The sequence below is a fragment of the Ursus americanus genome, chromosome 11 (genome assembly GCF_024610735.1).
Source record: "Ursus americanus isolate L20-20 chromosome 11, mUrsAme1.1.p, whole genome shotgun sequence".
Lineage (NCBI taxonomy): Eukaryota > Metazoa > Chordata > Mammalia > Carnivora > Ursidae > Ursus > Ursus americanus.
This window is the reverse complement of record NC_142137.1, coordinates 74,983,056-75,006,393: the sequence shown is the minus strand read 5'-3', so window position 1 is coordinate 75,006,393 and position 23,338 is coordinate 74,983,056. Positions and strand designations below refer to the sequence as shown.

General features: G+C 51.6%; 1 protein-coding gene across 6 annotated transcripts in view; it reads right to left on the bottom strand.

Moving 5' to 3' along the window:
- Nucleotides 1–292: 292 nt before the first annotated feature.
- Nucleotides 293–23,338, bottom strand: part of SMOC2 (SPARC related modular calcium binding 2) — a 154,853-nt gene continuing 131,807 nt past the window's right edge. For 2 of the 6 annotated variants that reach the window (XM_045770611.2, XM_045770612.2), the window contains exons 10-13: nt 9,454–9,553; nt 7,479–7,753; nt 4,320–4,357; nt 293–1,790 (exon numbers count right to left, since the gene is read on the bottom strand). In XM_045770611.2, coding sequence (XP_045626567.1) covers nt 1,773–1,790; nt 4,320–4,357; nt 7,479–7,753; nt 9,454–9,553 — 431 coding nt within the window. In that variant the 3' untranslated portion in view covers nt 293–1,772. The remainder of the gene's footprint in view (nt 1,791–4,319; nt 4,358–7,478; nt 7,754–9,453; nt 9,554–23,338) is intronic. The other 4 variants (XM_087865692.1, XM_045770613.2, XM_087865691.1 and 1 more) reach the window with 3 other exon arrangements.

Below are 23,338 nucleotides of genomic sequence, written 5' to 3'. Positions count from 1 at the left end.
GGGACCCAACACTATATCCTTTGTGCAAGGCCCTCGGCGCCGAACAGAACCACTCACATCATCTCCCCCTGGAGGTGCAAGTCGCCACCCTCCCTGTTTTATGGAGCAGGAAACTAAAGCACAAAAAGTTTAGGTAACTTGTCCCAAGTCACACAGCCATAGGGGCAGAGCCAGGATTCATTCACTCCAGCCCGAACTGCTGCCTTGGCCTCCTTGACATAGACAGCTTGAAGATTAAGCAACTATAGGAGGCTGTATTTTGCTGGAAAGAAAACAGTAAGCAGAGTTTTGATAGCATATTTTATTGGAATATAAGAAAAATGATTAAATTCAAAGTTCAGAAATATAAAGGATTATTCAATAAATTTAGGATCATAACTGTTTCTTAAACAATGATGACACGCACTTAAGCTGGTTTTGTGGCTCCAAAGTTTCGGGTTTTACTTTCGTACAGTTTAAATAAGTAAGAAGCCTCATAAAATATCTTCATGCATATTCACAGAGATCATTTTACATGATGTGTGTTGGGGAATTTGGGGCCATGAAGGTTATTTTTCCAACCAAAAGTTGGAGCTGGAATAGCATCACAACTTGGCCCACACCGCCCTCGGACCGTCCTCCAAATGGCTCCATCGAGCCAAGGGACACTTGCAGGTGGCCGCTGGTTGTACCCACGGCCCGGTCCTGCTGCTCACAGCGTGGGCATTCAGCGAATGACCCTGCTCTCAAGCTCCACTCGGGCGAATGTCCTGAGGCCATCGGGGCAGCAGGAAGCTAGGGAGCGGCAGGCGCTTGTCCTCCGCGGCCAAGACCAGCGTCCAGCACACAGCTCACGCTGGCTCAGCCTTCTCTACGGAGGATATTCCAAATTTGTTCAGTGATCGTCTGACCTTCCAGTAGGCCTCAGACTGGACCAGGGTAGGACGGGTAATGGTCATGTGTAAGAGAAGAAGCAGGGCAGACAAGCATGGGTGTGGTCATGCGAGGACTGAATCTACTTCTCTGAACGGTGGGCCTGTTTACACTGCCTCTGGACAGCAGGGGTAGTTCTCTAGTGCTCTGTGGCATGATTAATCCAAGCTGGAGGCAAAGCTCAAACAGAAGCTTGGAAAGGAAAAGCAGCGCATCAAAGATAGGTGGAAAAACAGTCTTTCCTACCAGGAAAGATGGCTTTCCTCCCAGTTATCAGATGGCTTAGTGGTTGCGTGACTCATGGCGTGAACAAGATCTCTGGACAGCAAAGCAACAAAAACTAACCCCAAATCCCAAGAAACAAACAAACCCATGCACTTGTTAGCTGCATGATGAGGACAGCAGCAGGATGCAAACTTCCGTGGAAGCTTCCGACGTAGACTCAAAAATGCCGCGGGCACAGTGGATCGCAAAGGAAGTCGTCGTGGCGTGACTAGGAGGGACTGCCCTGGGTGGGGAGAAAGGCACAGGGTTGGGGCTGCAGGGCCTGAGGCTAAGATTTCTACTATGTCAACATGTGTAGGATAAAGAAATTAAGCTTAAAGCCATTCAAAACACATCTCCACCAAGTACAGATTTCCAAGGTCAAAAGAGGACACATACATTGTATGTGATTAGTTTTCTGAAGCCAGCCCTTCCATTTCACAGATTAAAGCAGTCTGCTTAAATATCTCATTTCTACAAAGTGAATTTACATTTAAAGTACAAAGTGCAAATACTATGTGTTTTTGTTTTGTTTTAATTGCTTTTTGGTGAGGGAGTCTCCCACATGTCTAGGACCGCCTTGGATGTGTGAGCCACTATCCTTGCTTCCTTGGCTGAAAAAAAGACAGAAACAGAGACGTCGTTAGGAAGTTTCCATGTTCCGTCTGTGAAGACTGAGACTTGCCTTCTAGGGATGTCATAAGCCTGCCTGTTGACAACAGGGCAGAAGCAATATTTTAAAAAAGATGCAAAAAGAAAAAGTGCTGATTTGATAACTTTGGGTGTGAGGATTAATAAAAACACAATACAAACATTAACTTCCAACACTTCCCTCCTTCTCAGTGACCGGGAGTATCAGGAAAAACATATTGGCTGAGAAAATTAGCATTTGCTTTAAATATTTTAAATAGATTCAGTACATTAAATGTTCGGTGCGGTCTCCTGTCACTTTGGATTGGTTATACAAAATAATCTTAATAATCTAATTTATGATTCAAGTTTGATAAAGGCATCATTGATTTTTAATTTTTCTTTTCATCTGTTCCATTTACAAGTCTCTCTCTCTCTAGGAAGAAATGCAACTTGAAAAGTTGGTTTGCTGAATCCTAGAATTCTGCACCCTGACAGCCAATTAAAAGTAATTTGGAATGAAAAGGAGAAGCGATCTACAGTCTCCTAGATCTAGTTTTCCAAGTGTACCAATTCCTATCGATATAAATTGATCCTTGCTTCTGCTTCATTAAACTTCAACATTTAGGAGACTTCTGGTCTGGCTCTCTCCCCCGATAAAGATACTAGTAGGTGGTCAGAAGAGAAAGGAGCTTATCTCCTGCATTGAGCTAATGGGAAATTCTGTGTTTTGATTTGTTGTGGATAAAGATAAGCCATCAGTATATTCCTCAGTTCTGGAGGCGTGTCAGAACTGTTGGAGGAGGGGCACCTAGGTGGCTCAGAGGGTTATGTGTCTGCCTCTGGCTCAGGTCACGATCCTGGGGTCTTGCGATTCAGTCCAGGCCTCCCTGCTCATTGGGGAGCCTGCTTCTCCCTCTCCCTCTGCCCCTCCCCCCAGTTCACGCTCTCTCTCTCACCTCTGTCAAATAAATAAGTAAAATCTTAAAAAAAAGAACCGTTGGAGAAGATGGGGCTGACATTTTAGCCCACATCCCCGTCGGCGTGGGGGCGCTGCTCTGATCCCCTCTGAGTCCTGCTGGGAAAGACAGCTCGCTCTGTGAATTAGCACCAGCTCCTGGGACCCCCAGCTCCCCTTTCTCGCCTGGCTATTCATACAGTGAAAGGTTTTGGTGCTTGGTAGCATGTTTTGCTCTTCGAAGAAACATCCACGCGTTAAGGAGGGCACACGATGTGATGAGCCCTGGGTGTTAGAACTAATGATCGTGGACGACACACCATAAACTGACGACGTACTATATGCTGGCTAACGGAGCATCAAAACAAGGAAAGGAAGAAACATGCACGGCCTTCAGTGACTATCCCGTGCGAGCCACAGCTGGCTTTCGCAAGGGACTTAATCCCAGGGTCACAGTTTACAGTAACGCCTGGGAAGTCCGTCTATCCATCCCGACACCATAAAAAGAGCTGGAGAAGCTTCTGGCTCCTTTTTCTGGGAAACAGCTGAAGAGGGAGGCTCGTGTCTGGAACAGAGTTTACTTATGGTCGAGCGCCTGTGTGGCAATCATCACCACTGCATAATGACAACCGCCTACGGGCACCTCAGCTGGGGTAAGGGCTGTCAGACCCACGCCGTTCTAAAGCCTAAGTGATTTGTGGTAGGATTTAAAAAGCTAAAACTGTAAACACTTGCTAAACAAAGAAAACCCTATCACACGTCTTTCCTAATGAAATGGTTTTAAATTACACCCAAGGTGTGCACTGGAGGTCTCCACTCACCCTACAACAAACACGGGGCTCGCCTTAGGGAATGTCGCCCGACATCACACAGGTGAAGACAAAATAAATTACAAATTGGCGAGTGGTCCTAAGAAGGGGGATTTGGCCTTGGCTTTGAGGAAGGGAAAAACGCACCCACTCCTGTTTATCCCCGGAAAATATTCTCGACTTTGGATGGCTGTGGCCTGGGGAGCTGGGAGAGGCAGCCCAATTACCTACCGTAGCTGAGCACGCAAGACACGGGGGTCAGAGACACAGAAACGTGTTCGTAAACACAGCGGGAAACTGGAAACCCCTTTTGGAGCAGAAGATTTGTCTCCTTACATCCCCAGATGAAAAGAAAATGTTCACCTGAATGCCCAGAGGGTCTCCTGTCCCTGCAATCTCCTTCACAAATTATAAGAAATAAATTGTAAATCCCTGGATAATTGTTTTAAAAAAAACATTTCCACAAAACAACAGGACTTGAACTTTTTTCTAAAAATAACAAAATGAAATTTCAAATGGTAAAAAAAAAAAAAAAAAGACAAAATCTTCAAGTTGATGATTTTGATGGAATTTTGCAAAGCTCTTTTGGCCTCCCAGGGAGGGGTCTGTGTATCAGACGCCGCCTCTCCTGGAGGTTTATGTCTCGAGAGGTATGTCATCTTCCCAATCTACAGGACCCTGAGTTTTCGTCGCCTATAATTAAACTGGCGAATTATTAATGCTAAAATACAGACTATAATACTCACCTGTCTATTAGAGGTGCTTTCAGCATTAGCTCTTGGGGCTAACGGAAAAACAAAAAAAAAGACACTATTAAAAACCAAATACTCTTCAGCTAATGAAAGTTTCAATACGATTTTTCAGGAAGGGATCAAATTCACTTTAGGAAAGCGTCATCAACTGGCAACCTTACCGACATGAGAAAATACATATACAGGGAAACAGCACAGATTATCAGCAGTGGCTTTTAAAAGTCACGACGTCCACACTTTACAACAATAAAAATGTTCTTGTCCAACTACAGAGGAATATTTCATTTTACCAAAACTTGCAAAGCGCTGTCTACTAACCAGACGCCAGTCTTACCCGTGCTAAACTCCCCCCGGGACAGGGGCCCTGGGCAGGGTGCAACACTGGTTCTTCAACATCTTTGGGGTTTTTATTTAGATCAGGAGAAACTAACATGTACGGCTCAAAATAATTTTTCCAAATCCTTAAGGGAAATGGAAGGTGGAGGGAGATGCCTGAGATGCATGGTGTTTGCCCTGTGGCCTCGCCACGTGGCCTGTGGTGGCAGGGCAGTCAGGGGTCTCAGACTGGCATCCCGCGGGCACTCCTGGGGTCCAGCTCCTCAGCACCTGCCTTCCTCCCTGGCTTCTAGATGTCCCTCCACCTCCCTGGACTCCCTCCTTCCTCCCCGCTGGCTCCTTCCTCCCCCCTGCCCGCGGAGAGTGCCACCCCCAGCAATGCAGGGCCGCGCACTGCAAGGCCACACCAGGAAAAATACACGACTACCACAGAGAGGGAAGGAGTGATTCGCAGCCACCTTGAGCGGCGTTCAGGGACAGTCGGGAGTGTTTACGCCATTGGTAACAACGGACACCGACTGTGCCAGGTGACCCCGTGGACAACAATCCGTCCGTCAGGCTACACGCCTGAAAGGGACGCAGCTAGCATGGCAATTTGGCTGAAAAAGAGAATTTGGTCAAAAATGAGTATTTCTTAATTGCTGAGTTTCTGTGTAATGATCATTTTGGAGAATCATGCGGGAATGATGTAATGTTCTATGAATGTTTTTTCAGAAATATTTCCTTTCTTGGTTGTATCGTTTCTCAATAGTTTCAGTTAATTTTTTTCTTTTCTGCTTATTTTTGTAATAGTGAAAATTTAAATCAAACTTTCCAGTAATATCTCTTAGTTGCAATACTTTAAATGCAAAATCTTGTGTAATATCGTAAATTAAGTGAGATTAGGAAGTACGTGGGTGATGACCCCATCTTGCAGTAAAATGTCGTAACACACGCACATATGTGAGTACACGCACAGAAATGTTTCAGGGGAAGATACAGACTCGGGTCTGACTATGTCTAAGAAAAAAGTCACATGCTATCTGTTTTTTATTTAACTTCTGATTTTTTTTAGAGAAAACACGCATTGCTAAGTAGTGAGTAAAGATGTAGGAAACAGAAGACACTGGTAACAGTTTGCATATTTAGAGCGCCCAGACTAACCCTCTCCTGAATGCTGAGGTTTCTCTGGCTTTTCAAAAGCAATTTCAAAGTACACAAGGCAGGAGGAAGGAACAAACTGAAAATTGAAAATGAAAATAACAGTAGGAAAACAGAGAAATTCCTCCAGGAAAATAAGAGCTGCAAAATTAGCTAATCATGAATCCAAATCCCCAAAGCTCATTTTTGACCAAATTGCCACTTTTACCAAATTTTAGCTGGCTTTTTCTTTCTTTCTTTCTTTTGGAAGGGGGTTCGTCAGCCATCTCCTCAGTTGCTAATGTGAACGTAAAGCTCAGATGCATCCGTTGGTGTACAGCGACCCGAGGAGCGTAAATGATGGGTGTTTCTAGGGAAGGTGTCAAGGGAGACGCGCTGAGCCCCGTCATTCACCGCCGTCTTCCCAGGCATGGGCACACACTCCCGCCCTCTCCCTGCGCCTGTCTGGTGCACGGAGACGCCCGGGACCACTCTGAGGGCTGTACTCTGACGTCACTCCCGCTGAAACCGCTGCTGAGCTCCTCGGCCAGAGCCCAGTGCTGCCTCCCTGGTCCCAGGGCCACACTCGCACAAACCGCCACACCCCATGGTGCGCTCTGGCTCCTGTCCTGTAAACTGTGAGCCCTGTGGGCTCAGCTCCATTCTCCACCCGCACCCTGCAGGGGGAGCCACGCGGCGGCCCCGTATTTTTGCCACTGGCTTCTAGATACTTCCAGGACAGCATGAAGTGCCAGTGGTCTCCGAGCTCCTGCACACACTCTTCCAAAGAAGCCTAAGTCTTCTCAGATTAACTTCTCACAGAAACATTGGCAAGGAGCGTTTCACAATCCCCAGATCCAGCCTGGAACCCACTGAGCTGGATGATGCCGAGCGACCATTACGGCAAGAACTGAGGATGCGGGGACAAGTCAGAAGGGAACCGGCCACGTGGGCCGGCAGCTTGGGGCTCTGTGTTCCACCGCCGAGCTGCAGACACGGGACGGCCGTGCTGAGCACGATGAACTGATGCCCCAGCGTCTACTCTCTAATCTGGTCGCCGAAATCCGTAACAGAAGAACAGAATCATAAAATACCAGTGACACCGGGACCTCTGCAAACCCTCCCCAGCACCCGTGATGCACTCGGGGAAACTGGGTCCAGCACACGCATGCAGCAGGCGGACGATGTTGGGGTCCAGCTATTGTAGGGCTTCTGGGTTTCTCTCGACAACAGCTGGTTTGCTAGGCCACACCCACCTTAAAAAGATGCACGCACCTGGGAAAACAGCTAAAACAATGTTTCCAACAATCAACGTAGCTGGTTGGGATAACAGGAGTAATTTAACTGCCTAGAAACGGGCCTGGACCTTTGGTTGGAACCCACGCACGGGGTTCTCGAGTGACTCCCAGTGGTTCCCAGATTTGCATTTCAGACACTGGGACGACAGAGTCTGGAACATCGGCCACCGCGGTCGGAGCAAGAGGACTTGTCTCTGGACAAACACTCAGCTCCTCCCCTCTTAACTGGCTTCCTTCCGACAGGTTGCCGATGGTCTGTTAGTACTTGCACCGACAAATGACCTGCAAGTAAGCGGCACCCTCCGGCCAAAAGGACAACCTGTACTTTTTAAGAAGCCAGTCGAGCAGGGGTCAAGACCTGATGCATTGCAAAGCGCGAAACAACGAGAAAGGCTCTTACTAGGGCGTTTCTTTGCGTTTGCTTTACCTTCTTCTTTCGTCACCCCGAGGCAGCCCATCAGCTCTTGCACGGAGATGGATTTGTCATTATTCACATCACAGTATTCGACGAACTTCTTCACACATTTTTTGGGTTTTGATTTTTTCCGAAGGAACCTCTTGAAGGGCTTAATCTCCTTCTTGCCAATATCCCCACTGGAGTTTTTATCCAGTAGTCTGAAGTACCAGTGGACCACGCGCTCCTCTAGTGTGTGGCTGGGGTCGGGTTCCGAAAGCCTGGAAGAGCACACGAGTCGTCAGACACACCGACCATGCGGCTGCCTCCCCACCCTCGTCCGTCTACGGAAGGCACACGGTGCGCTCCAGTGCTCCCAGAAGGGGCGCCCCGCTCGTTCCTCCTATGGTGCTGATGCCTAAGCTGGCACAGGTTCACCAACGATAGAACGATTTTTTAAAAAATAATTTAGAGAAAGGAATTTAGCAGAATATTTCAAGTTGGTTTCAAAATTGCAAATGGCACAATGAGTTTATGGGTGCTTATTACACACTTGGTGCTGGCCACGTCTTTAAGGAAGCCCCATTGTCCCAGGTTCTGTGCTCCGTGGAGTTGGCAGGACAGCTTGCATATCAGTGCCCCCCCAAACCTGGGAGACCAAGGTTCTCGCTGGCATACCATTTTACACCGCAGGGTTACCAAAAGATGCAAATGAAAATACATCCAGACATTTTCCCTTGGATTAAAAAAAAAGTTTGATATTTTAAGATACAAAGAACTAAAAACTCTCCTAGAAGGTCTGGCTTTGAGTCAAATCTTTGAACACGTCCCAGACGTTAAAACGTGCCTTCTCACTCAGTGGAAGATGAAGATGAACCTGTGCGAGCACCTACCGGCCCTTTCCCCACTGGCGTCCGTGCGATTCTACCCCCTCGGAGGGGGCTGTGCTCCCCCAAGGGGGAGACACTAACAGGTGTCAGGCATTCTAATGCTACCGAATATTTTCAGACTTTCAGAGATTTCAGACAGCAATTCATTTAATGCCTTCAATTCTAGTTCTCCAGATTAGAGCAATCTTTCCAAGAATATGTCAACTTGCAATGTAGGTCATTTTTTTTTCTAAGCTTAATTTACTGTCTGATTGTGGCATTTTCTGTTAGCATTGCCTTTTTCCTCTTCTTGAATCTTACCCTTAAGGAGAGAGACAGAGAGAGCAGAGCCTTTGTCTGAGGAGACTAGAAAGCTTTAGATCACGTAGAAGAGAAGGTCATCAAGGCTTTCTCAGGGGGGTCCAGTGCCAGCAACACCGTGCCCAGCAGCGCTGGGAGTGCCCTCCCACCCACCGGTAGCTACGGGACAGAAGAGCTTTGGGGAACTTACAGGAGCTCAGCTCAAAACCCCAGACGATGTGTGCAGAACGTGTGCCCTGCTTCCAGAGAGAACGTGCCCAGAGTTTCAGAAGTCACCCTCCGAGCAGTGTCCGTGTAAATAATGCCACTGAGGGTACATTCGAATCTTAAGATGGTAAATCTTATGCGATGTGGGTTTTTCTACTATAAATACATAGTATGTTGAAAACTTGAAATCAAACACTGTAATTCCAAGAATTAAAATCTACTCGATAGCTCTAAACTGCAATTCCAAGGCTCAAAGCCATCGGAACGAGGGCCTCGCATTCTGTTCCCACCTCCCGCCTGCCCGCCACCGCCCGCTGGGACCGCTGGGAATCCCAGGTTCCGGCTCTTCCCATGGTGACACGGCCCTGGGTGGCTTAACTGCATTACAGGGGAAACCTCCTAGACAAATCACCGCCAAGCGCACGCAGCACCGTGAAGTGTTGGCGGAGGCCTGCTTTCCCAGAGGCCCGCGGCCTCCTGAGAAGCTGCCCTGCCTCGGAGGCCCAACGGCCACTCCAGCTTCCAGCGTTCAGACACCTGGGGCTCCTTCTCGGCTCCTCGCTCCACTGTCGCATGTAACGTACCTGCCTGAGGAAGAGGGGTCGGAGACCGCGTGGACCATGTCAGTGGACAGAGCGTCCAAAATGCTCGTCAGAAACTCATTCTTTTTGGAACCAGGACAACCTAAAAAAATTAAGTACACACATTTTTTTTCATATTTCACACAACCCATGGAGTAAAAGAGTACTTTCTCTGTAATGAAAAGAAATGTTGTCTAATATTTGGAAATTAGTATGCTGGCGTACCTTAGTGAGCTCAGGTGAATGGTCATCTGAGCCCACTGCAATACACGTATTAATTTTGGATCACAATTTTTTTTTAGATGAAAGCACATGTAAGCTATTTATTTTTTTTAATTTTTTTTTATTATATTATGTTAGTCACCATACAGTACATCCCTGGTTTCTGATGTAAAGTTCGATGATTCATTACCTGCGTGTAACACCCAGTGCATCATGCAATACGTGCCCTCCTTACTACCCATCACCGGGCTATCCCATTCCCCCACCCCCTCCCCTCTGAAGCCCACAGTTTGTTTCTCAGAATTTTTTAAAGACTTATTTATTTATTTGAGAGTGAGACAGAGAGCGTAGGCATGCCAGTGGGAGGAGGGGCAGAGGGAAGGGAGAGAATCCTCAAGCGGACTCCCCGTTGAGCACAGAGCCCAACCCCCATCTCACGACCCATGAGATCATGACCTGAGCCAAAACCAAGAGTCGGACACTTAACCAATTGAGCCACCCAGGCTCCCCTTTTGGATCATAATTGTTGTAAATGACAGGATCTAACATTCATTAAATCACTACACGGGACGAAGAGATTCGCAGGCTTTGGTCATCAGAGCAGCCGTGTCAGGGAGGTGCTATGACCAGCCAACAGCACATCTGAGGTCCTGGTGCTTGGAAGCATCAGGAGGCGCCCCAAGGTCACATGCTGGAGCAGGATTCGGCTGGAGTCCTCTGCAGGTGAGCCGGAGTCCAGCGACCCCGCAGGTTCAAGAGTCACTGAGTGTATGGGAAGCCGAGCTTCCAACAACGTGCTTTACCTGCAAGACAGCACCTGACCAGCAGCCCTCTTTCCCACACGCAGGCGCTGGGAACTCCCCAGACTCCACGCCTGGAACACTACTCCCCATCCTGTTTCAGGAGGAGGAGGGCAAGAAGGGCGGCAGCAGGGCTGTCTCCTCTGGACTCGGGAGGACGGGCCTGGGTGGGCGGGGGGTGCCGTGTTACGGCAGGCCGGTCATTCGGACGCCGACACGCTCTGCAGTCACACGTGCTCTGGTTTCGTCAATTTCCTTTGGACACTTGAGGTTCTGTTGTGATTATGCAAGCGCTTGTTAGCTGCTGACAGCAGGAATCTGTTTACGTCGGGTCCCACTTCACCACGTACACGTATCAGCAAGCAGATGCGAGTCCTCGCCAGGACAGGAAGAGCAGGGCGACAAAGCTGCGTCCCTCCCCTCTGATCCAGCTGAGACTGTGCACTCGACTCCATGGGGAAATGCGCAACATCGCGAGAATGTTACTTTTCAAGAAAAAACTATGGTCTACTTAGCTATTCCCTCTGGGAGGCTGCAGGTGGGTTGCATGTGATCTGGAAACCCGGGGAACCTCCTGCAGCCGCCCGCACTCTGGCTGAGAGAGGACAGCGGCCTCCGCAGAGGGGGTTAGGGGCAACGATTCCAAGAGCGGCAGGACTGGCGGTGCTAGAACAGAGAGGACAGGCAGACCGGGCTCCCTGCCCAGGAGCGTGGTGGCGGGAAGCCCTCTGCACAGGGGAACCCCTCCAGCGCAGACAGGTACCTGCGGGCAGGAGTGCCCGGGGAGGAGGGTGTGCTTGACCGACTGGCCCCAACGTCCCGGGTGCCTGATCCTGGGGATCCCCACAGCCCGTTAGCCTCAAGACACCCGGGGAGGGATGAGCTGGAGGTAAAGATCTTGAGTGTCTGGGAAAAGGCCGGCATGTTGAAGAAAGCTCAGCAGGGAGCACGGCGCGTCTACTCTGCGCGGCAAGCATGACCTCCGTGGGGACACAGGCAGGTCATTACTTTGCTGCCGACTGAACCATATCTCCTGATGAAGAAAAGCAGCACATGGTTTCTAACTGGAAATGACACCTCGTCAAGAAACCAAGACTGCGGGCGCACGCAAGCTTTAGAATTCTTGAACACACAAAGGAATCAACATAAACGCTTAATTCCCTTCTAAAACAAGAAGTATTAAAGCAATCCTGCTGGAGATCTTGTCTACTCTTCCATAAAACAGGCTGGATTGCACTCATCTCCCTGCGTCGGTAAGGACTGTATTTTGTATAATATGTACTTTGGTCCAAAAAAGAACACTCTTCACTTTTATATGGAAAAGACGTTGAACTTCCTTTTAAGTAAAGAAGATAAATTGAAACCGAGTTCATCTCAGAAAGACAAAGCCGTGTCCCCTGCGAGGCCTTCCTGAAGGCGAATTCTGCCCCCCGCCCCGCATTGGCCTTCTCAGGGACTGCACACACTCCTCCGCTCGCAGGGGCGCTCTGTCCGCACTATGGCACTCGTTCCACAGATCGCTGTTGAGAAGCCGGCAAAGGCGCTGGGCCCAGGACAGCAATCAAACCAGACGGGGCGAGCATCCCACGTCCTGGCCTGACCTGGCGGGACCACGGATTTACCCTGGACTTCCGGAGCACCTCGGCTACCGCTCTAAGGATTGTGTTGATGACGCACGAATGGGGTGCCATGTCCAAATCAGTGCGGAAGGTGGGGTTTGCCGCGATGAGGGTTCGGGGAACACAGTCCCACAGTCCCTGCAGGTGAAGGGTCGGGTGGGGCTGCAGGTCAGTTGGGCTGAGGGGCGGGGGTGGGGAGGCAGCTGGGAAAGGGGCCTGGCCTCTGTTGACTGTCCCTGTCCAGCCTCCGCCGTCTTGTTTGACGACGTTTGAGAGGACTCTCCTGGATGGAGAGGAGATCCCTCGTTCTATTCACGCTGGAGTGCGGTCTGTCACTGCATGACAGGGACTGTAGCTCAAAGATATTTCTGAGACAAAAAGGCAAATGGAAACGTAAAACGAGAAGAAATCAGAAGAAAAAAGTTCAGAACTGTAAACGAGTTTTCACCACAAGGGAAGTGACAGAAGTAAAGGAATGGAAACGTCACCGTGACACGGGCCAGGTCTCGAAAACGTACCAAAGCAGCAACAGGCCTGGGGCCGAAGGGAGCCCGCCCCCAAGCCGCAGGGGCTTCTCCCACACACCCTGCCTCTGCATCACCGGCTGCTGCGGGAGGCAGACAGGCCTTCTCAGGGGCCAGCAGACCTGCTTGCGCACCCTGGCTTCTAGGGCCTTGGGGGGCTGCATGCCGACAGGACAGCTGCCGGACAACGGCACAGGGCCCTCACCCCATGGCTCACCTCCTTCTCTCCCTGCACAGCTTCCCCTGGGGCGGCTCCACAGTCCCTCTAAAGCTTGTGTTGTTAAAACCACAGCCCACACGCTCCGACGAAACACCAGGTCACTGTTTATGTAGGAACAGCTGTCCACAGACTGTGCTCTCCGGCCGAACGCGGAGCGGCCCTCGGAAGCCTCGGTCTGCGAGGCACCGTGCAGGGGTGGCCCCCCAGGAGCTCAGGCATGGCGAGCGTCCGGCTGCTGTCCACGGGCACACAGCTCACAGCCACTTGGAGACGCATGTGTAGAGAGAGAGGAAACCAGACTGCCTTTTCCAAAGCTACAAGCAGAATTACTACAACAATTTATTTACAAATCTGTGGCAAAATAAAGCATGTGGCTTAGCCTGAAGATGCTCTGTTGATCCCATTTATCTGCAGAATCCAAGTAAAACCCTCGGCATCCAATTAGATTTCCGTGAAAACACTTGAGTGCTAATCCTGGTTTGGGGCCGCAGTGCAGACGCTAGACTGTCCAGCAGCCACCGTCACTGGTCTCCACCGCGGCTGCAAACCCAGGCTGCAGACCGGCTAAGCCAGCTGCCCCCACCCACCCCGCTCACCACGGCCTCTAGGGAGCCTGGTATTGATCGTGACACTTAAAAATCATCTGATTTGCTGTCTTTCAAGATGAACGCGCTCCTCACTTTCTATGAAACATCCTTACTTGTAAAAACAGAAGATTTTATCTAGAAATTACAGTTTCTTCTTTTCCCTTTTTCCTTCGAACAGACATCGGTGCACCTTCAGGACTTCTCCCATAATCACATCATGGAACCGCTCCCTGAGTCAGAGCCAGCGTCCCCTTCGTCCTGTCACCTGGCACGCTCGGGATGCCCGCTGAGCGGCAAATGATGGCCATTTCCTCAGACTTCCATCAAGAGAAACATTACGTGGAGATAGTCTTTATTTCTGGACCCATGTCAGCCGACACTGACCCACGGGCATGCTCTGACCACTGCCTAACACGTGATCACGTGGGCTCCTGGGCCACGGAAATGGGAAGGGGGCCAGGCCTCGCAATCGGGTCCTGCATTTCAGTGTACGTGGCCCTGCGGGGTGGGGGTGTCGGGGGTACCGACACTAATCAGCTTTCAAGCACCGAACGGTGAGGGGCCTAAAGTTTCGGCTGCCTGCTGGTAAGGCTAGTTCACGTGTACAGGGAACGGAAGCAGGTGCCCATTTATGAAAACAAGAAATAAAGTTGCTTTGATACTCATTGTTGAAAACACAAAATCTGGCAGAGAGAAGAAGGAAATGTCCAGGGCAGCCCAACAGCCCTGTGGCTGGCGTGAAGCCGTCAGAGACACAGAGAAGATGTGAGAGCAGAGACGCTCTGAAATCACGGCCCTACGCCAGTCACAAACACCGCACCATTCCCAGGCGCAGCTGGCTCCCCCCGGGTCGCTGCGGGGGCCAGGGCGTCTGCAACAAAGCAGCGACCCAGAGCATAGTGGGACAGGAGCGGATCCCCCAAGCCTTGCGGGGTGCCAGGAGCCACAGGAGGAAGCTTGGGGGATCTGTAGGATGACACGATCTGACTTACGGTCTCTTTGTGTCCCGTGGCCGCTGTGGGGGCCCCAAGGGAGCCGGGCTCCCCCTGCAGTCCAGAGACGGGCTTACTGAGACAGACACCACGTGCGGCCACAGAGGCCTCCAGCAACGAGCTCAGGGGCGCTCGGGGAGGAACAGGCACTCTGGGGAGTTCCAGCCTGAGTTAAATTGGGCCCCAACATAGCAAGCATGCAGAGAACGTCCTCGGCAAGACGAAGGCTCCGGTCACTCCTTGAAGTCCACCCTGGTGGAGGGACTCAGGCCTCTACCCAGCAGCCACGGAAGGAAGCGACGGTCCAAGCCGGCCCTGGGTCTGAGCGGCCCTTCGAGATGACGGCGTGAGAGGCACAGCCCCCCCGCCAGAGAAGCACGTCCTCCTTCAACCTTTTGTGAGGCTCACGCCTACTCACAGGTTTTAGAGGCCATACTGGAGACCATCAGTGAGGTCCACTCCCAAAATAAAGCCTTTAGGAAAAAGCAGGAAACTTTCCGACCTTAAGATAAAAATAAAATCTCGATCCTCATGTACTAACTCTAGTTTTTCTATCTTCTCTGTATTTACATATTCTAGATATTTATTTTCGTATTGCCTTACTTTCAACACTTTTTCATTATTCTAAACAGAGAGGTTCACGGGCTTGTGACCCTGCTCTCATTAGTTAACAATACCTCGCGTCAGAAATCAGTGCTGGGCTTGGAAGCGGTGCCCGCAGGATTCTGGAATCACTGCAGAGCCAGCGCCCGCTCGGGGCCCGTCCCATCCTCGCCGTTACAGGGCTCGTCTGTGGAGGCCCTGGGGGTCCCTCAGCCTGGGACGTTCCAGAAATTCTTGGCCTTTGATTTCCATTCTCTCTTGGTTAGGTCATCTGAGTCTACGATGTGCACTAGGAATTCCGAGTAGCTGATAAGTTAATTCTGAGCATTTATCTTAAAGACAAATGTTTATATTTCCCAAATCTTCCTACGTTTGTTGAGGACAGCACTATGTCACCATTCACTCAATCACTATCTATAACCACACGTTCGGGGCAAAGTGCCATCTTTACCCTCAAGGAGCTCATAAAACAGGGTGTGGGCGAGCACACGTGGGGGAAAGTGCTCACGGTGTCCACAGTCGTACGTTCAGGGGATGGTCCGCTGCCCTCCGTGGAAAACGACGCGTCTGTTTCAATGTTTCAATGTCTGATAAATATTCTCCCCAAGTATTAGGATTGTCTTTATTGTCTTTTCGAGGCTTTCCTGATTCAAGTCATGCTGTCCTCTCTCAGTGTCACTCAGGAGAACAAAACAACTACTTCCGGTTGACTTTTCTCCTAAAGCAAAAATTTGTTGATGTTCCCAAAATGACAACATTTTTCAGGCAGAGTGTTTTTAAGATCACTGAAAGTAAATAACGGTCCGATGTCTACTCTCGAAGCATTTGAATCCCTGTGGACGTCAGGAAGCCACTCTCACCATCGTGGGCATGCGATGACGTCGCACAATGGCCCCCCTTCACCCCAGTTCCTAGAATGAAAACGCCTCAACAGGAAAGAGCACGTCTTTGTTCAAAGATAAGGCAACTGAGAGGGAGACGCTCGGAATCAACACGGAGTCGACGTCCAACCAGAACAAACTCCAGCCAGGCCCATGGCTGCTACGCCCTCGGGAGACCGTGGTCCTTTGTGACCAAGCACCATGCGTGTCCGCAGGAAACAACTCAGGTCCTCTACCGTGTGCGTGAGCCTCGCTTCCTGTTTTTGAATCTGATTTAATTCACTGCCACGCCCTCCACGACCTATCACACACGTGGGCTTGCGTTTCTAAGACCATTTCTGAAACGTTTCCAGAGATAACTCTGTCGCCACAAATGTAGCTCTGAATTAGAAAGGCCTCGAGGTCTGCGGTTACTACCACAAACCAGAGGTAATAACAACGCAGCCTCGGGGTCTGAGCGTCCGCACGGCCCACGGCACCCTTGGAGTGTGTACCTGTGACCCGCACAGCGCGACTGAACACGATGCCGTCCAGCAGAAGAGTGACGTGTCCTTCTGGGGCTACAGAACCAGGCAGAGACCGGGCCAGGAGGAGGGTGACCCAGGCTGGAGGAGGGTGACCCAGGGTGTGGGACGGGGTCTCCTTTGTTTGCTCCCCGAGCCGGGCACGCACACCCCAGCCGGGGGCCATTCTGAGAGGCAGCCATCCCCCGTCTGACGGCCTGGCGTCCTCTTGGCCAGCAGCTGGCTCCGGGCTCAGCGACAGGACAAACGTGCACCTCGTGGACAGTCCAGGAGCAGTCGGACTCCATCCAGGTGTTCAGGCTCAGGCTTCCTGCTCTCTGTTTAACAGAAGCAATTTAAGGAACCCTTTCCATTCATACAGAGAAAACTTTCTTTCAAACGAGTAGCTCACTGCTTTTTACTTCCAGTAGTTCGCGCTAATTGTTACCTCTTTCGTATCTATTGTGGGGAATTTAAGAAAGAACAGAAGGCTGACACCAGGATAGGCCGTCTATATGAACTGCAAAGCCGTGCAGATCCGTCCTTCGCCGTCATGAAAAATAAGCTTCCAATCTAGGGCGTGCTTGTCAATTGCATTTTATAGCACCGATGACCTTGACTGGATTCCAAATGGGATCCGTGTCACTAACCGCTCAACACGTGAAGACTGAGCGAGCGTCGTCCTCGCAGCCTGTGCTGTCTGGGGACAGAGGACCCCTGCTGCGTCCGCGTTTGCTAACCAGCACGTGAGCTGGGTGCGCGTGCGTGAGGGCAGGTGCAGCCACCAGACTCGGCCGTCTCACGGCTTCCCGGGCCGCAGCAGCGTCAGGGGCTTCCTGACTCCGAAACGAGTGACGGAGATGCGACCCGCCGGTGGCCTTTGAGCTCTGTCCCTGGAGTCCTGCCGACGATGTGAGGCACAGGATGTCCCTGACCTTGCATCCCTTCCTGCTTCAAGCACCCACAGCGCCTGTCCGGACACAGCTGTCTGCTTACTGACTCGGAGAGCGGACACGCGGCCGGCGGGGCTTTCACCGGCGGGCACACAGACACAGCACCTGCTTTGTTTCCTGCAGGCTTTGGCATTAGCGCCACACGGCCTGCACGGCAGCTCTCCCAGCGAGATGGTGTGTCTCTGCACGGTCTCCGTGCCCTTTACATCACGGATCACCTGGGCCGGGGACGACGGGCAGAGTGTGTACAATTCCAGAGCGGTTTCTGACCCCCCCTCGGCACCGGGGGGGCACAGGTCTGAAGACTGGAATAAAGGGGCTCAGCGAGTTGTCAGAGGGCAGCCCCGCTTTCTGGGGGTGAGGGTATCTGTTCTTGTGGCAGCAGGGCCTCCACTGCCAAGCCCCCGAGAACGGGCCTACGTGGCAAAGGGGACATCTAAGACGTGAAGGCCACGGCTCCCTTCTGGCAAATACAACAGAGCCCACTCTGTAAGACCACAATAAAGTCATGTTCAAATAATGCTCAGAAACCAATGGAGAGCCACACACATTTTTTAAAGAGGTGAGGGAAACCAGAGGTGAGGCCGACCGTGTCTGGAACTCCAGGAGGCGCTGACGGCACCGCCAGGATGGCACAGATCTGACATGCTGTGCGGGAGATGTTCCCCGGTGCTCAGGCTGCCCAGAGCCCCGGGAAACCAGTGCCCTCCCTTCCAGAATGAGGTGAGGGGTGGCACTCGGAGAGCTCCTCTGACACCCGCTGAGAACCTTCCAGTGATGCGCGGCCACTCCGTGCCCTGAACCCGAGCTGAGTCAACAGACGGACACGCTCTCAGCAAACCTCACGAGAACCCTAAGAGGTGGGGAGTCTCCGTCATTCCCTTCCACTAACGAGCAGACGGCCTGAGAAGCAGCGGGCCGCTGACAGACCGTGGGCTCAGGCAGCTCCAGGCTCCAGACCCCCACCCACCTGCAGACCCCGAGGCTGGAACGTCTATCGTGGTCCCAACTCGAGGGCATCGCTGATCTGGGGACACGGTCCCGCACGTTGGCCCTTGCTGCTTGCTTCGCCCGTCTGCCCTGCCTCCGCCTCCCGCACGGGGTCGGGCTGCAGTCCTGGAGGGGACTCACCTCCCGTTCGCTTCCACGCAAGTGGCTGGCGCCCCGCTCCCGCTGCGACAGCCTCGGCATTGTCTTTGGCTTGGGGTAATTCCTAAACTATCACTGAATCTATCACAGTTGGTTTCCCCTTTCCTTAATAGAGTTCAAGTCCACGCGGACGAGGGTCCTGTGTCTATGTCACTGTGACCCCCGAGGCTGCGCCTCAGAGCACCTGTGCACACGCCACATAACTAAGGACCTCCTTCTGGGGTTCGCCTTCCCGTCATTTCTGAGAGGTGGGGTTTGTCCTCAGAAATGAGGACATGGATCAAACCCTCTGGGGCCTGTGTGATACGGTTTCTGAAGTTTTCAAAAATCAAAAGATTCCCTATGTATGCATTCCTCAATGTCTAAATGACCATCTGAGCACAGCAAGTGTCCCACAGGTCATCTCCCACGTCTCCTACACCCTCTGGTTCCCACAGAGGACCGACGCACAAGGGAAAGCTCTCCAAAGAAGACAGATGGCATCATTCCAGCTTACGTTCTCCAAAGAGCAGTGGGAATTGGATTGGCCTAGTTGCTCTCTGACACGCTCAGAAGAGAGAGAGCTCCTCGTGGTTCGGAGCGGCCCCTGTTCCAAGGGGGAGCTGGAACTGAAGGGTCGGCCCCTCCAGGCTTCACTTTGAGCCACTTTCTCTCATTTCCAGTGAAGATAAGGCAACCTCTCCTCAGGTGATACAGGTCAGTGACTTGCCATTTTGGGGTGAAGGCGTGAAGTCAGTGGACTAGAGTCAACGTCTAGTGAGCTCTGTGAGGGGCACTCCAAGACCCTGCCTTTAGATTTCTCGTTTTTCAAAAAACCTTTGCAATGGCATAAATGAAGAAAGACATGAATATTCTGCATATCAAACTTGGAAGTGCACAAAAACGAGGACGGGCTGTGATAGGCTCGATGGGAGAATTAACCATCATGGTGTCTGGACGTGGAGCCAACACCCAAAGAGAACGTAACAAAGAAGTGGAAGCCTGGGGGCGCCTGGGTGGCACAGCGGTTAAGCGTCTGCCTTCAGCTCAGGGTGTGATCCTGGCGTTACGGGATCGAGCCCCACATCAGGCTCTTCCGCTATGAGCCTGCTTCTTCCTCTCCCACTCCCCCTGCTTGTGTTCCCTCTCTCGCTGGCTGTCTCTATCCTGTCTAATAAATAAATAAAATCTTTAAAAAAAAAAAAAAAGAAGTGGAAGCCTATGGTTGGACTGCGCAGATATGGGGTGTATGGTGTTTTACACACCGACGAGCACTGATCTTAAACCAGTCAGTAAAAGGCAAATGGCTACACAATCTTACCCACCAGCCAGCACGGAAGAGCCTTCGATTCAGCAAGGAACAAAGGAGAGCACAAGAAATGAGAGATCATTTCAATACTTGGCTCCGGTTTCCTGCTTTTAAAAAGAGTATTTCACAAATAAATTTCCAAGGATAGAAGTTATGACATCTGGCGCCATTACACTGTGAAAAACCTGTTCTCGTGCGTATGGCTAAAGGCGGTTTTTGGAAATGATCTAGTTAAGGGAGTGCTGGCTATTGGGATGGAATATTACTGTGGGACATTGCTTCTTGTGTGCCTGAGTTAAGTCACTATGAACCAACTCAACCAGCCAGTCATCAACCAGGTGCCACAAAGTCTCCTGCCTTCTCAGACGAAGATGTCTGAAGACTCCGGGATGATTATTTTACTTCATATTTAGAAAGCATCCAGTCTGGAGAGGCCGAGAGGGGAACGCTGCTCATTTGTGAATGTTACGACTCACATCGATCTCTTAAAATTGTGTTTGTGATGCAAAGTCTATTTTGGTAGCTGGGTCTAGAGCAGCCCTGTCCTCCTGGTCTGCCATCATCATCATCACCCTCCCAGCCAGCGGTTATGAGCCTTGTTCGGGAGCCTGTGCTTCCAGCACAGCATTTCTGGTAAAGGGCAGAATCTTTGGAGAAAAGATTACATACATGCTTCTCACTTGGACCCAGAATCAATTACTACTACTGGAAATCCTATTTTCCATAGAAAAATAACCTAATAGTATGCTGGAATATGAAAACAAAACCAAGGAAACCACGTCAGTTTCTGTCTTCCTTGACTACAAGCTCTTCCCAGACACACTCTTAGGTGGACTAATTGGGAACTCCTGTTTATACATGTGCTTTGCTGCTCAAGGACCTCACCCCCTCCCTGAACACGGTGTATTTGCTGCCCTACTCAATTCTTTCCCGTTTTTAGTAAAGTAGCTCAAAGCTGTTTTTCTACAGGAACTCTTACTGCCTAGTTCAGCTGACATGACCCTCTTCTCCTCTAAGTTCCTGATGTCGGCAGCACCGTATACCTACTGGGACCGAGCTGGTGCCGAAGGCCTCATGCACTCCCGTGCTTTACAGGTCAGTTTTACCGGGATGGCTTTGAGTTTGGAAAACCAAGCTTTGTGTGTTTGGATGGATTCTTTCTACCCCACAAATCTCTACCACGGAGAGGCTCTCGAAGGAAACAGCCCGAGCCAATGACAAAGACACTCCGCCAACAGGTAGTTTACCAGATGCCTGAGCCCGGGGACACTGGCGGTGAGGCTTCAGTGCTCACCGATCACAGCAGTGGCAGGTACCCACGGCCCACCGTGCTTCCCAGAAGCCGACCACCCCCAAGTCCCCTGCCGGTTCCGAGCGAACGACTGGGAATGGGAGCCACGTGGGCAGTTTCACGAGCGTGGGAGACACCCATGGTTCAGCGGAGCCTTAAAACTTCCCGCCTTAAGCCACGGAACACAGACAACAGCTCCCGGGTCCGACACAGCCCCTGCCCTGTGCACACATGTCGCTGCCCACCTAGCAGTGTGTCTTCTCAGCAGAGGGTCGGAGCGATCACCTCCGCCTCCCGAGAACTCGGGGTCCCCAGGGCTGCAGCACCCACAGTCTTACACACAAGAGGTGACGTGCCCCCACAGGAGTCCCCGCTCATGGAAACTCTGGCTGAATGACTTGTGTATCGTAGCCCCAGTTTCCTAGATAACAAACGTGGATTTCATCAACTCCTCAGAACCAGTGCTCAGGGAGCCCACGCACACCCAGGTGGGCTGACCTCTCTGGGGACCCCCGCACTGACCAGCAGAGCCCCGAGAGCCATGTTCCGGAAGGGATCCGAGGACATCTCGGGCCCCTCCCATCTCCCATCTCAGTTTTCAGACTGGAGAAATGAAGAGAAGGCGGTGACCCTGACGTCCGGTGTCTGGAGGATGAGCGAGGTGTCAGGCTGTGTGCATGGCGCCCCGCACCTGGAGACCGAGCCCCTGGTCCCGGGAAAGAAGATGCAGACACAGCCGCCCCACCCCCACCAGCCAAGGCTGCGGGCGGAGACCTTGGCGGGACTCTCCCCGGGGCCTGGTGACCTGCACTCAGTGAGGGGCCTGCTTCCCGCCTGCACCCCCACTGCTCCAGGTTGGGAAGCCAGCACTCTGATCCTCCCAGCGGTCCCCGCGGGACTGAATGCCCTGGATGTGTCCCCTCCCCAGCAGGGATGCCACGCAGGACAGCGCTGCCGGAGAGCCTGGTAAGAGAGCTCAGCGGGTATTTACCAAGGGCAGACCGCGCCAGTCAGCGTGATCCCACCGCGTACCCGGCTTGACGGTGAACCTTCTGGAAACCTGACTAAATGAACAAGCCCAGTGAGGAAGTGAGGACTTACGAAAAGGAATATGGTTCAAGGATAATTTATATTGGATCCACACCATGAGTTTCACATTTTCAGACTTAACACTGTTTCTCTAAATTACGCACTCAACTCATTTCTTAATACTGAGCGCACGTGTTTACCATCTCCCTACAGATTTTCCACAGGCTGGCCCCGCAGGCTCTTCTCAACAGATGGTCACAGACTGTTGCCGACATGGGCGAACTGAAATCCAGGTTCATTTTGGAATGAAACGCTTTCACTCCATGCTTCAGTGTTTGTTTCTATTTGTTCGGGGTATATTGATTTAAGGCAGCGGTATGTGCTACAATCCAATATTTTTATTTGGGAGGTAGCCACAGAATGGCTTACTGTTCTCCCCGGAGGGTAGCTGGATTTTATTGTTCTGTTTCCAAGAACTTTTGTAGGCACTTTGTTTCCCCAATATAACGGTGCCAGAGGTTGAACAGGCCACGCGCACGCTCGCCTCATGGCCGCACGAGACGTCCCCCCGGGGGGCGGCCCGTCACGCCACACCTGCATGCATGGTGGCGCCTACTGGATGCCCCCGCTGCCCTCCCCTCGGACGAGGGCCACAGCCCCCGAGCCAGAGCCCCCCGTGAACCCGCTCAGTGACAGGGCCGTCCACCAGCTCGGCGGGACTCCCTCGTAACCTAACTCGTCGCTTAGACTCCATCACATCGGGCGACGACCGGCATCAGCCAACCCTGTAATTTGCAGCGAGAAGCACGTTTCCCTCCTCACACTCCGTCCACAGACTGTACTACAACCAGCCACGCCCGGGGAAACTGTCTGTGTCATGACTTCCCTGCAGCCTCAGTGCCTACCCTTTACACCTTTACTCTTGAAAAATGTAGTAAAGTCGGCAGAGGAAGGCTGTAGCTTTTGACGGGACCATGCAGAGGAAAGGTCGTCTGGAATGTAGGTGTTCAGCTGTGCAGGTGTTTCCTGCTGACCCCAGGGACGCAGGTTCAGCTTGTCAGAGTACATGCAACGTGTCACAGTACAAGTCAATTTAAAAGAAGGGAAAACTCCGGGTAAGGAAGGCTGGTGGAAACTAGAGCCAGGTTAACATGCAGAAGGCACATGTGGTGTGGATGGAGCCACGCACCGGAGTCCAGAGCCGACACGAGAGGGAAGGTCCCCCAG